This window comes from Homarus americanus, unplaced genomic scaffold (assembly GCF_018991925.1).
Source record: "Homarus americanus isolate GMGI-L3 unplaced genomic scaffold, GMGI_Hamer_2.0 scaffold2539, whole genome shotgun sequence".
In the NCBI taxonomy this organism is placed as follows: domain Eukaryota; kingdom Metazoa; phylum Arthropoda; class Malacostraca; order Decapoda; family Nephropidae; genus Homarus; species Homarus americanus.
Window position 1 is genome coordinate 4422277 of NW_024725489.1, and position 14054 is coordinate 4436330.

At 41.7% G+C, this 14054-nt stretch overlaps 1 protein-coding gene across 6 annotated transcripts in view; it reads right to left on the reverse strand.

Moving 5' to 3' along the window:
• The window catches only part of LOC121865027 (Friend leukemia integration 1 transcription factor-like), a 213235-nt gene that overhangs the window by 24560 nt on the left and 174621 nt on the right, over nucleotides 1–14054 (reverse strand). For 4 of the 6 annotated variants that reach the window (XM_042364344.1, XM_042364345.1, XM_042364340.1 and 1 more), the window contains 3 exons: nucleotides 6116–6174; nucleotides 1733–1805; nucleotides 539–793 (listed from right to left, as the gene is read on the reverse strand). In XM_042364344.1, coding sequence (XP_042220278.1) covers nucleotides 539–793; nucleotides 1733–1805; nucleotides 6116–6157 — 370 coding nt within the window. In that variant the 5' untranslated portion in view covers nucleotides 6158–6174. Of the gene's footprint in view, nucleotides 1–538; nucleotides 794–1732; nucleotides 1806–6115; nucleotides 6179–8680; nucleotides 8925–14054 lie in introns of those variants that run through there. The other 2 variants (XM_042364343.1, XM_042364342.1) reach the window with 2 other exon arrangements.

The window sequence follows — 14054 nt, forward strand, 5'->3', positions numbered from 1 at the left end:
CTCTTCCACCCCAATGCCTTCTCTTCTCCCTTCTCCTCCACCCCCATTCTAATTCCCATCATCATCATCATCATCCAGGAGCCTTCTACATACACACCTCAAAGTAAGTGTACTTTTCTACCTTTTTGTTGAATTTAGACAATTTTCGGTGAGCTGGAACCAATTACCCAAAACCCATTGAAACAGTGGTTTCGGTTAATGAGTTTTTCGGTTAACGAGCAACCTGCTGGAACGGATTGTGCTCGTTAACCAAGGGACCACTGTATATGAAATGTTGCCAGCAAATTTTAATCTTATGTACCATTCTAGATCAAATGGAAGCACTTTAAGTTTGTAAGAAAGTCAACTTTTTCAATAATCATTTTTCACAGTATACAGTACTGTAATACAATCACTGTAATATACTGTTGTAGAGGGATAGTTTGTTTTTGTTTAGGAAATCTGTCTCTTTAAATGCTTAAAGGTATTTGTAGTGGTGATCAAGGAAATCAAATACTCTAATCTAAATGCACAAGTAATGTTGCAATTATTAACTTACCCTTCAACTGATTCATCTCCTCTTTTGCCTTGTAATCCAAGAAATATCTGTATATTCGGTCTCCATAGTTTTTAGAAAATTGTTTGAAGCCATCTTCATCTAACTGTAGAAGATTTAAACCAGTAGAACCACTTAATTCCGCAAAATTTATATCTAAAATTTCACACTTGAGTTCTTCCCAAGCAGTGAACATAAAGTCCACAACATCTTGGTAAGTCCACCTAGAGATTGGTTTATTCTGATATTCCTCGTCCTCTGAAAAAGAACTAAATAATTACCCACCTATCTAAAACTATGAAGCAGTTTTTTGTATGCTTTAAGCAAGAAGGCATAAGCAGATCTCTAAATAACATGTTTCTTGTTTATCTCCACAGATGCTAGTTGGAGAAAAGCAAAAATTAGGATATATGTATATACGTATATATATATATATATATATATATACAGTATATATATACAGTATATATATACAGTACAGTATATATATATATATATATATATATATATATATATATATATATATATATATATATATATATATATATATATATATATATATATATATATATAGATATAGATATAGATATAGATATAGATATAGATAGAGAGAGAGAGAGACCACTGACACAAGAAGGAAAATTTAAATAAAGTTCTTTTTGAAATAGAGGGCAGTAAACCTAAGGAACAGTCTATCAGTTCAAGGAAGAACCACACTGGACTTCGAAATAGTCCTGACAAAAAACTATCAAGAACACTGGGAGATCCTATAAAGGCCATAGGTCTCCTTCCCAGTCTTGGCCACCTCTAGATGGGCTGGCTGTTATGTAAATCAGGTAGGTACCAGAAATAAATTTAAATTCGGCACAATGGATTGTCAGCCTAACATGACAACCACTCAATCAACGTGCCAGGACCCATCTAAAGCAACTACCGGTAACCTGATATTTCCACTATTTCTACATGCGTACATGTTTATGATTTACCATCCAATTGTAAATGTCATTCAGTTTGAAATGCATGAAAGCAAGCCTGTTATCTAGAATGCTTTTTTGCCATTCGGTTTGAAATGCATCAAAGCATGCGTTTTGTCTAAAATAGAATTTCTCAATATACGTTGCATTTGCGTTAAGACATAATGGCTGATTTGTTAGAACTTAATAATGTAAAATATTGATAAGTTATAAGTTAAATTACCAGGGTTGCGATGATGCCAATTCAAATTCTTGTAGGATGCACTTGGAGTAATAACTGAGGAACTGGCTACATCCTGTGAACAAAAATACAAGTAGTTAGAACATTTTTTTTTTATCCCCTAGCCATTGGGTCATTTCCATAATATATATATATATATATATATATATATATATATATATATATATATATATATATATATATATATATATATATATATATATATATATATATATATATATATATATATATATATATATATATATATATATACTGTATATATATATGTGTGTGTGTGTGTGTATGTGTGTGTCCAACCTTTTTATGCTTGATTTCTATCATATTTTCTGAATCCTCATTATCCAATGCTGTGAATTTTGTCTATTATATTTACAATATTACTAATAAATACATTTTCATCATTCTGTACTACAAAAGAGCCTCATTGTATCACAGTGTTAAGGCCTCTGCAATGTTCATGATATCTGAACATGTGTTATTAGTCAACCATTTTGTTTATAGTACAGTAAATCCTCGCTTAACGTCATCCCGCTTAACGTTGTTTTGGTACTATGTCACTGAACTTTAGAGACCAAAATGTCGTTTAACGTCCCGGTGATCCGATACTACAGGTACGTGTTTTGTGTCGTCACGGACACATCACCCACTCTTGTCTGGCTGCGCTAAGCTCTCTCGGCTCGGTGCACTGCCCTCATTCGCGGAACATCACAGCATCCCCAAGCGACGCCAAGCCAGTCTCTGTTATGACTTCACAGCATTCGTGTGTACTTAAGTACTTTGCTCTAAAACTGTGCTCTAACCATTCAAAATGGCTTCCAAGTGCCCATCTAGTGCTACTGATGCTAGTCTAGTGAAGAGGCAATGTAAGACCATTACCCTTGCCACAAAAATGGATGTATTAACCCGATTTGAAAAAGGGGAACGTGCTGTGGACATAGCCTCTGTGCTTGGTCTAACCCCCACAACGGTGAGTATTATCTGGACCAACGCTGACAAGATTAAGGTTAGTGCTGAAGTAGTACTTCTCTGAGTGCCACTAAGATGACTCGTACTAGAAACACTGTGATAGAGAAGGTGGAAAAGAATCTGGTAATGTGGATGGAGGACCAGAATAATCAATGCAATGGCCCTGTGAGCCTTATGGTTATCCAGCATAAGGCAAGATCCTTGTTTGTCGACATAAAGGAAGAAGAGGGTGAAGGATCGAAGGAAAGGACCTTTATGGCCAGCTGTGGCTGGTTTCAACGATCTAAGCGTCGGTATAACTTCCACAACATAAAGACGACTGGTGAAGCTGCCAGTTCAGATACGGTTGCTGCCGAGACATTTCCGTCGTGAAGCTACGAGTTATCAATTCAAACCAGAGGTTATTTGTCTTTGATACACAGCCACCAGAGAATCCAATGACTGTAATGAATTAATTGTGATTTTAGTATTAAAGATCCTTATGAACGTTTCTCAAGAAACTTGCAAGAGGGGTGTGGTTATCTATGCTAGGAAAGATCTTAGAGCCAGCCAGGCGAGGGTACAGGGAGAGGATGTTTTTGAAGAGTCCAAGTGGTGTAAAATTAAACTCAATGGAGGGGACTTACTTATTGTCGAGTGTATCTACAGATCCCCAAACTGTGGCCTTAATAGACAATGCGGCAATGCTCAACCCTAGCCACCTCCTTATCATGGGGGACTTTAACTATGGCGATATCAACTGGAGAAACGAGTAGTTCACCCCAAATTACTTGAATTACCCTGCTACTCTTTTTATAGAAACTCAGAGATAATTTTCTGTTCCAACATGTTAGAGACCCGACACATTACAGAGGGGAACAAACACCCAAGCCACTAGACCTCATCATAACAAACGAGGAGGATATGGTGGATAAACTGGAACACCTTGCCCCAGTTGGCACCAGTCACCATATAGTGTTGCCATTCAGATTTAACTGTTACCTAGTTCAAGATAAGGCCAAGCCAAGGTGCAAATATTACAAGGGAAATTATAGCGGGATGAGGGAAGAGATGAGGGGTACCCTATCCACTGGCCTGACTCATTAAGGCACAAAAACGCAGAAACTACGCTGAATATAACGAGTAAAGTGACCCATTTGATCGATAAATATATACCCAAGACCAAACCCAGTGCCTCTAGGAATACGAGGGGATCCCTTCACATGAACCATGCGGCGGTCGACAAAGTTAAGAAGAAAACCCAGAAATTCAAGACGTGGGTTGGGTCAAACGATGAGCAGGACAGGAAGATGTATGCAAGAGCCAGAAACCAAGCAAAGATAGAATGTAGAAGGGATGAAAAGGAGTTCCAGAGGCTGGTTGCAAGCGAGGTCAAGTCAAACCCAAAGGCATTTTACCGCTATGCAAAGTCGAAATTAAAAACGAGAGTAAGAGTATCAGACCTGAGACTTGAAGATGGTAGTTACGCAGATTCTGATCAGGATAAAGCTGAGGCATTGAACAGCTTCTTTTCCTCGGTGTTCACAAGAGAGGATGCGATTAACCTTCCCGTGTTTGAGGACAGACGTTCAACACAGCACTGACCCACATTGTGTTCACAGAAGAGGGTATTAGAAATAAACTGTCATCACTAAAGGTCCCTGACATGGTGCATCCTAGATTGCTAAGAGAGTTGTGCAACGAGCTTACCGAGCCCCTGAAGATCCCGTTTTGTAAATGCCTGGATGAACAAAAGGTCCCCAGTGAATGGAAAGTGGCTTATGTGAGTCCTGTCTTCAAGAAGGGCGATAGTCACTCCACGAACAACTATAGACCGGTGAGCCTGACCAGCATAATATGTAAAGTACTTGAGAGTATTATCAGAGATGCCGCGTTGGAACATCTACTACGAAACAACCTTGTAAAGGATTGCCAACATGGTTTTATGCCGGGGCGCTCCTGCTTAACACAATTGCTCAAGGTATTGGATATTTGGACCCATAATCTGGAACGGGGTAGTAATATCGACAATATTTACCTAGATTTTGCCAAGGCTTTCGACAGTGTACTCCACGAAAGGATGAAAATCAAACTGGAAGGGTACGGAATTTGGGGAAATGTCATAGCGTGGATAGAAGACTTTCTACATGACCGCAAGCAGTGTGTGGTGATTAATGGCACGAAATCATCATCCGTACCTGTCACAAGCGGGTTATCATAGGGCAGTGTAATGGGCCCGCTGTTGTTTGTTTGTTTCATAAATGACATGCCTGACGTTGTACATTCCTCCATAAGAATGTTTGCCAATGTCGCCAAGTTATTTCGGGAAATCAAGAACCAAGCGGACTGTGAAGAGCTGCAGAAGGACCTCTGTGGGCTCCAAGAATGGTCAAAGAAATGGCTGCCGAGATTCAATGTCACGAAGATTAAGAGGATGCACCTTGGGCATACCAACGGTAAGGAGGTGTATCATATGTCCCAACGGGATGAAGAAACTGCGCTATTCGAGACTAAATGTGAGAAGAACCTAGGTGTGTATGTTGACAATGAGCTGAAGTTCCCTGGCCATTGCGAGAAGAACGTAAATCAGGCAAATAAATTATTGGGTCTTATAAGAAGGTCGTTCAGATATCTAGACGATATCGTAACGATCTTCAAGAGTGAAGTGCTTCCCCATCTGGAGTACTGTCACCCCGTTTGGTCCCCGAGATATGCTAGGGACTGTCAGTTGGTTGAAAATGTTCAAAGGAGGGCCACCAGACTGGTGCCTGCACTTCGGCACCTTAGCTACCCTGAGAGATTGGAGCGCCTGAACTTGCCTAGCTTATACTACAGACGGGTAAGGGGTGACCTAATTGAAGTGTATGAGCATCTCAGGGGGCACTACTCAGTCAAATGTCCTTACTTGGAGCTGGCAGATCCTCGCCCCACAAGGGGTCACAGCTCAAGATTGGAGAAGCCGCAAGTCCAGAAAACTGTGAGGGCAAATTTTTTCGGAGTGAGGGTTGTGAACTCTTGGAACAATCTACCAGAAAGTGTTGTGACGACACCCAGTGTGAGCTCTTTCAAGACCAGACTTAACCAACACTGGAGCAGGTTCAGGTACACTCAGGAGCCGGTGCATGCCCAGTACTTGCCAACAGTGCGTAACAGAGACGTGACTGATCGCCCAAGCGGCTAACGAGCCGATCATTTGGTGAAGAGGATAAAAGTAAAGTAAGTGGCTGTTCATATGGCTTTTGCCATATCTGTGGACATCAGTGGCTACATGATTATATAACTGTTACTAACTCGGACTAGATAATCAGTGAGACTGTCCCAACAGTGGGTATCTAAACTTTGGACAACTACCGTAGGTTATCTAGTCACTGACATTGATGACATACAAACTGTGTACTGTAATGTAAATTTATAACATACCTGGGGAAACTTAGGGTACACCTGTGAGATTTCTGATGGCATCCTCCGGTTCTGACTCCCTGTAGAAAGAAAAAAGAAAACATCAATTTGTTGTTCAGACTTCATATGATCATAATGTTATGCCGAGGCATAATTTTTTATGATAAATTTGTAAACTAGGTGTTTTGATTGTTTTCTGTCCCATGCGGCAGTTATTTTGGCAAATGCAGTGAAATTTTCGTGTGTATATTGGTGTATTAATTATGTACGAATATTCTAGAATGTATTGCATCTTTTTTTTATGATTTACTAATTATTGAAAGCCTCAGTCAGAGTAGAACGTTCTAGAATCTCCCAGGCATGTCCGAGTGATTCTGGGATGTTTGAGAAGCGTCTGACGAGGTGTATATAAACAGCAGTAAGCAGGCTAGGAGTCCCCTGAACCTCCTTCCCCCCTGTCATTAGCATTTAAGTCAAGTCAAGTCAAGCTAGGAGTCAGTCGATCGCTTCTGTTCATAGTGTAAAGAATAAACCTAGCAGAGCACCTGAAGACAATTGTTGTGCAAGTATTGTGGAATTGTTGTGATTAATATACAGTGAGAAGACTAAGGAGTACACTGGTAGTGTGCCGACTATATATTTGAAGTGTGGAGTCAAGCTGTGAAGCCATTACCCTGTTAACAATGTTGTGAAGAATAAGTACTTATTAAAGAAGACTACAGTGCATGTGTGTGTGTGTGACCTGGTTTAAATCTACCTGTCTGTTGTTTGTCTGTACACTGATACCGATCATCGAGAAATTACCGGAGACTGGCGGGACAGCCAGTGGTAATTCGACGTCACTGGTGAGATATCTACTGCTTCTGTACAGACGCCCCTGGCCGCTGGTAACCAGTGGTGAAAGGAAGGTCGTAACAAATTATTTTTTTTATGTATGCACAGTATTGATACTGTGTGTTAACTTTGCTTGGGAAGTATTAAAAAAGTACCATGACATAAATCAGAAAACTTTTCATGCCCTGCCTTGTACTTCCACGAAAAGCATTAAATATATATTGGTATAGTATAAAATTATCATATGAGTGACATACGCAATGATACCTGCATACCAATTTAATAAATTAACCAGCAGCCCTTACTAGTACACAACTTGAATTATCTGCACATGGAGCTATGTGATATGGTCCACTTCTCACCGTCCTCAAGGCAACCATACATATACACTGGAACCCCTTCCAACTGTATGGGGACTTACAGTATGTTGGAAAATACAGAGCATAATTTTTTTTTTAATGTTTCATAAATGAATGGAATACATTAATTGATTCACAAACATTTAGTTATGAGAAACATGTACAGTCAGCCAAAGATGCACTGATCCCACCCTGGGTCTCATGTTCGCAATTTTACCTGGCAATACTTGGTAAAGGAAGGCTGTATGTAAACGTGATTGTGATTGGTGGATCTATCACTGTCAGGATAATTATTAAACAAACCAAAGGCAGAATTTGTATAATAAACTATTCATTGTTACTTAAGGTCATGAGAAGTTTCCAAATGTTACGAAAAACATATTAATAACAGAGAGAACGACCGACCGTTGCATGACTGAAATTTCACCCTATAAAAGATTTATTTTCACCTGAACTATTGCCAGAACTGTATGACAACCTCGTCTACCTTCCGTAGGCGACATTCAAACAATTCCGTCGGCACATAATTTTATATGGAGTTAATATATTTATACTTGAATAATAACCTTAAGGCGGCACACTGGGCACTTTCCTCCAAACATGCTGCCCGTTTTGCCTAACGACCCAGAAAGCAGCAGGATTTTTTGCTGTTGAGAGAAAAGGACAACGGTTGGCGTGGAGCTTTGGGACACGCGCCAATAAAACATCCAGTGTGACACAAAACGTCTCTGTTTTGCTGGCCGGACCGTGTTTGCCAAACATGCTTGGAGAAAGTGTCTAATGTGCCTCCGCCTGTAGGTGTTACCTCACCAGCTATGATCAATGTTTTTACTGTTATCTAATTAAATACGTTTCATTAACCTTATTAATTTCAACCTCTTTACCTAATACATGATAAATTTGCCTTTATATAATGCAGTCGTCAGTAATTACCATATAATGAACAGAATTTCACGATAAAAAGTGTACAAAGCATCCAAACTTGGAAGTACAGGATGTCCATAAATGATTAAACTAAAACAGTACGCTCTCATGCTTTAATCAGGGTAATCATTTATGGACATCCTGTATATCTGACCGCATGAGACCAATTTTCGTAGGTACTGTATTGTAACTTGTAAGTAAGGAGACACCCGCGCATAGGCCATAAGTTACTAGCTGAGCTTGACATGATAAAATCTAACCCGTCAGTTAATGTAATAATGTTGCACGCACATCTTGTAACTCACCGAAAGACGAACTAAATATTAAGTACCATAACTGTGAAAGTACAAATTATTATGTATAAAACATGTGGGATCCTGAACGGCACACTCCATTTACATCACACTTATAGTATTTAGTTATAAAACAGTATTAATGAAACGATAAGTACAAACGAATACCAACTTACCAATTATTCCTCAAAGGTTAACTGCCCGCGAGACAAATTTAACACATCGCAACAGCACCACCGAGACTGAGGGTGGCAGAGAGGGGCTTGAACTTCCTGAAGGCTATCTCACGGGTGGATACCTAGTGTCTCTTTCGTATTTAATTCATAAATTGTCCACTACCACCATGCACTAAGGTCTATCCACAAACCTTTACATTAATCCAAGCCAATTATGCGAAACAAAGCACAGATCCTCACACGAGAGATGCCTAGCAATATTTACCTAGATTTTCCTTGTTCTATGATAATGTGAATCATGAGGTCTCAGTTAATTAATATTTACTAGCTTATTTACACATTGAATGCTCAACTATAATAATTATAAAATTATAGTAAATTTATATTAATTTATAGAATTCACTCGATTTCTTTTATTTTAGTTATAGAGCAGTCGTTATAAATTATAATATTCGCGACGTGGCAACCATGGTTATCTGTGACGTCACGTACAGCACAGCCAACACCGCGCCCGACGTTCGTTCCACACACACCTGACTCGCTGCTGATTTACTCACCAATGTACAACAAAGTAATAATGTAATGAAATTTGATAAACCACAAAATAATAATGCACAAGAAAAGAAGAAGAAAAATGAACTGCCCATGCCGTAGAAAGTACAATAATACACACATTTGAAGAAAAAAAGTATATTATAATTATGACAGAGTCTAAGTTCCACACAGATAGGCGTCTAGAATTATCAGTAGTAAATGTAAACAGTAGGGACAAAAATCAAGTTTCATTACCCTTTCTCTTAACCCACGAGAATAACGATAAAAAGTAGTAAAGTAATTAATATCCCCGTCAATGTTATGAAGTCGAACAGGGTCCATAATTCGAGTATTTAATCTTGAAAGGCGTTGATTATCAAATTCATCTTAGAAATAAATTCTTAATACGAAGTTGCATACCAAAATTTACTTGGATCAGTGAAAACTCTCAAAAGTTCAACATAAACATTTCTGTACAAAGGGAATCACGGAAGAATGATTAAACGGTAACTATATACTGTATTCCCCCCCCCCCCCATGTAAACCGGAAGCATTCAAATAATCATACCAAGAGCCAGGCATGTTACCAATCTGCTATCGTTGACGAAAAACTAATAGGATTCTTCCAAACTTGTTTTGTAACCAAACGCCAGACGACTTGCGTCAGTTTTTAAGATATTTGAGCACCAAATTGACAGCCCGCTCACCCAGTAAACACGTATTATCAAATTAAATGGGTTTTTAAAATTCGAAGTTACAAATTTATGTCCCTTAATGTTACTTCGTAATGAAACACAAAATGGAAGCTTGGAGAAGGAGGGTAAAAAGTGTCTGGACGAGGCAGTCCTCAAATGTATTTTGCCCAGAGTTCCGCTGAATCTGAGCCAGTGTACGGGTCCCACGGACGAAAATGGGCATTGCCTATTAATAAAAAAGGTGGGGGCATGCTCCCCCCCCATTAGTCCTTGATGAAGGAAACGCAGGAACATATTTCAACACACCTTCCAGCAGGTTAGTCTCCCATCGTTTCCTATTTTATGAATAAATTGAAATATGTGGAACAGTGAAAACTAATTTTATAAGTAATATTAAACCGATTTTAATATTTTAAAGTACAAATATATCCACACGTAAACACACACACAACAACTTTCCATCTGCAGTGAATACCGGAAAACACATTCTCTTCCCCACACTAGCAGGCTTTTGCATCTTACGCGACCGTAGTTTAAAAGAAATTTCGCCCACCAGCCTGCATTGGAAACTATTAAATTAAATTTTAATGGTACCAATCTGCTCTCAACTGAGACATCTGTTGGTTATGACAAGGCACTGTTAGAAATATTGGCAACATGTCCTTGATATGTTTACAAAATAACCGTACATTTCGTGTTGGGATGGAGGAAGGTTGCTTACATCTGTTAGGGAAGGGAATCAACATATCTCACCATTATAATCCATCGGATAGACGAGGTAGACAAGCTGTACATGGAGAGGATCAGTGTCATTGCCTAATACTCCTCCGCCATGCAATTCTTTAGGCGGGAACACCACTTGGGGCGAGTAACTGCTGGCTTCAGGCTGGTGCAGATCTCCAAGAACCTTTTCATCGCGCTGCATCACCTCCATACCATGTGTGGTGCTGGCGATATCGGTAGATTCCTGGTCCACTCCCAACATATTGTTGCCTTGATATGGAAGTGCTGTAAGACCCGGCGTCATGGTGCTTGCCTCAGTTTCCTTGTTCACTTGATCAAGCAGCTCCTGACTGACGAATTCATTCTTCCCTTGTTTTAATCCTCTGACTCTAGCACGTTTTGTAATTCCGCGTTGGTCGTCTTCCTTGTGGCGTTTCTTGGCCCGTGAACGGAAAATGGAAGCCCTCAAGGCCGTTAGCACGTCAGAGCGATTCGAACTAGATTCTTCGCTCTCTTGACTCTGATCATATATTGGTCTAACCGTGATTTCGCTCGATAGTTGCGCTTGGACTTGAGGCAGGTGATGGTGAGGGTTGTGTGGTAAGGGAGCAGAATATTGGTTGTAACTGGTGGTAGAGGGTTGAAGATGAGAGGCCACGTCAGCTTGCACCTCAGAGTATTGCTGTGTTGGCGTTGACAATACCACCTCCTCGTTCCCCAGGAACTGGTTTGGAATGGTCATGTTGATGCCTGGTGCCACAACCTGCACCACGAAGCGACCATTGGCATCCACTGTAGCATCAAGGGTGGTGCCAGGGACGTCTTGCAGTGTCCCACTCGAGAAGGTGTCCAGAGAAGTACTGGGCACCTGCAGCGACGCGGAGGCGTTGGCAGGCGCCAGAGATGTGTATTGGGGTGCGTCAAGGGTCGTCTGTATCTCGACCTCGGCAGATGGCATTGGTACCTCCCCAGACATTGGTATTTCTACATTAGCAATCACGTCCCCACACATGGGTACTTCTCGACATACAGGCATATCTTCAGAGAGCTGCACTATTATATCAGCAGCCACATCCTCACACAAGGGCATCTTCCCAGACAGAGGCACTTTTATATCAGGAGACACCTCCCCACACGCGGTCACTTGTTGTGGCAAATCCATAGGTGGAGTGTTGACCTGCGGTGGGTTGTTGGAGCCCATAAGGACGTGGTAGGTGGCGCCGTACTGTTCTCTGGGAGCTTCGGAAGGCGATTCAAACATTTCGAGTGCCTGTTGGGACGTGATTACCAGGTTATCATCATCTAGGGAAAAGAAGGACATGTCTGCCAGTCCTTCAGTCTGGTTCTCGCTATAAGGCTGTACAGCAGTCTTGTCGTCCAGGTCCCCAAGCTGTTGTCCTTTATGGTGGCCATTTCTGACCATAGCCTGGGACTCTAACTTGGTGGCTGTATAGCTGAATTCGGCCTCGGGATCAAAATGAAATGGAGGGTGATCTTGTGCCGCTGCTGGTGCAGTTGGAGAGTCTTGGGGGACGCTGGGGGAGGGTATCTGTCCCTCCTCTACGTTGACGGCGGCTACGGCCGCACTTAAGATCTGGTCCAGTTGCATTGTCTTGCTCTTGTATCTTGTGTTACGCTGCTACTGTTCTTCATCAACCGTCTCACCTGACTCGGGTGAACCCTACCGTATCGTCTGTTTCATACTCAAAATATCTTCAAAGTTGCAGTGGTGTAAACAACCTACATCACACAAATCAAACCAGTATCTTACAAACGCAAACGCATCACTGATTTCTTCCAAGAGTCATAGGTTCAGTGAAATATTTAAGCCTTCCTGGCTATCACTGTGTTATAAATACAAATTGAATGAAATATAAGTAAAAGCCCACAAAGATACAATGTAAGTTAAGTCCAAGCCTCTTCCCGGTGGCGTGCTCAAAAAGGATCTGGCAGTCCTGGGAACACCCTACCCCGCGCTCTCACGTCTGGGAGGACCCTCCTCCGACCATCCGGGCGACCTGCACATACAAAAACCCTTTCCCCACTCTACAAATTTTATGCCTACAACAGACCTAAAAATTTGATCATCATTATATATTAACCTTAATTAAAGCTATGTGGAATTAGTCCTAATTTAAAACTCTGGTAAACATGATAAACTGCAGCGTGCTGGTACAAGAGGTTTCTGGCAATCCGCTATTATAACAGGTCTGTGATTGGCCGAGAAGCCTTAAGTACCAAGGTACATTATCCTCACAGATCCCCAGCCCTTGGTCACATTATCCGTTTAACAAAACATTTCCTGGTGTAATGAACACATTGATTTTATTGGCATTAATAAAGAAAAACAACACCTAATAGAAAATGGCTCTACAGCACACTGTACCTCTTTTGTTGTGTGCAAACATTTGGATAAAACGGATTTTAAGAACTTATGAAAAACTTAATTTTAATACATCGTCATATTTGGGATTTTTACTTTTAAATTAATTTTCATTTTAATCAGCACATGTGACGATCCTCCATTCGTTTTAATTTTCCCTTAAATGTAATCCCCTACCATTACCACCCCATACTACCATTACCACCCCATACTGCCCCTACCATCACAACCGGGTACTGTCACCATAACCCCTCTCTGCTAAACACCACCACCTCCACAGCCCAGCCATCACCACCTCCACAGCCCATCCATCACCACCTCCACAGCCCATCCATCACCACCCACCTCCACAGCCCATCCATCACCACCCAATTCCACAGCCCATCCATCACCTTCACAGCCCATCCATCACCACCTCCACAGCCCATCCATCACCACCCACCTCCACAGCCCATCCATCACCATCTCCACAGCCCATCCATCACCACCCAATTCCACAGCCCATCCATCACCACCCACAGCCCATCCATCACCACCCACCTCCACAGCCCATCCATCACCACCCACCTCCACAGCCCATCTATCACCACCCACCTCCCACAGCCCATCCATCACCACCTCCACAGCCCATCCATCACCACCTCCACAGCCCATCCATCACCACCCAATTCCACAGCCCATCCATGACCACCTCCACAGCCCATCCATGACCACCCCACAGCCCATCCATCACCACCTCCACAGCCCATCCATCACCACCTCCACAGCCCATCCATCACCATCTCCACAGCCCATCCATCACCATCTCCACAGCCCATCCATCACCATCTCCACAGCCCATCCATCACCACCCAACCCACAGCCCATCCATCACCACCTCCACAGCCCATCCATCACCACCGCCTCCACAGTCCATCCATCACCACCCGCCCCACAGTCCATCCATCACCACCTCCACAGCCCATCCATCACCACCTCACAGCCCATCCATCACCACCTCCACAGCCCATCCATCACCACCTCCACAGCCCATCCATCA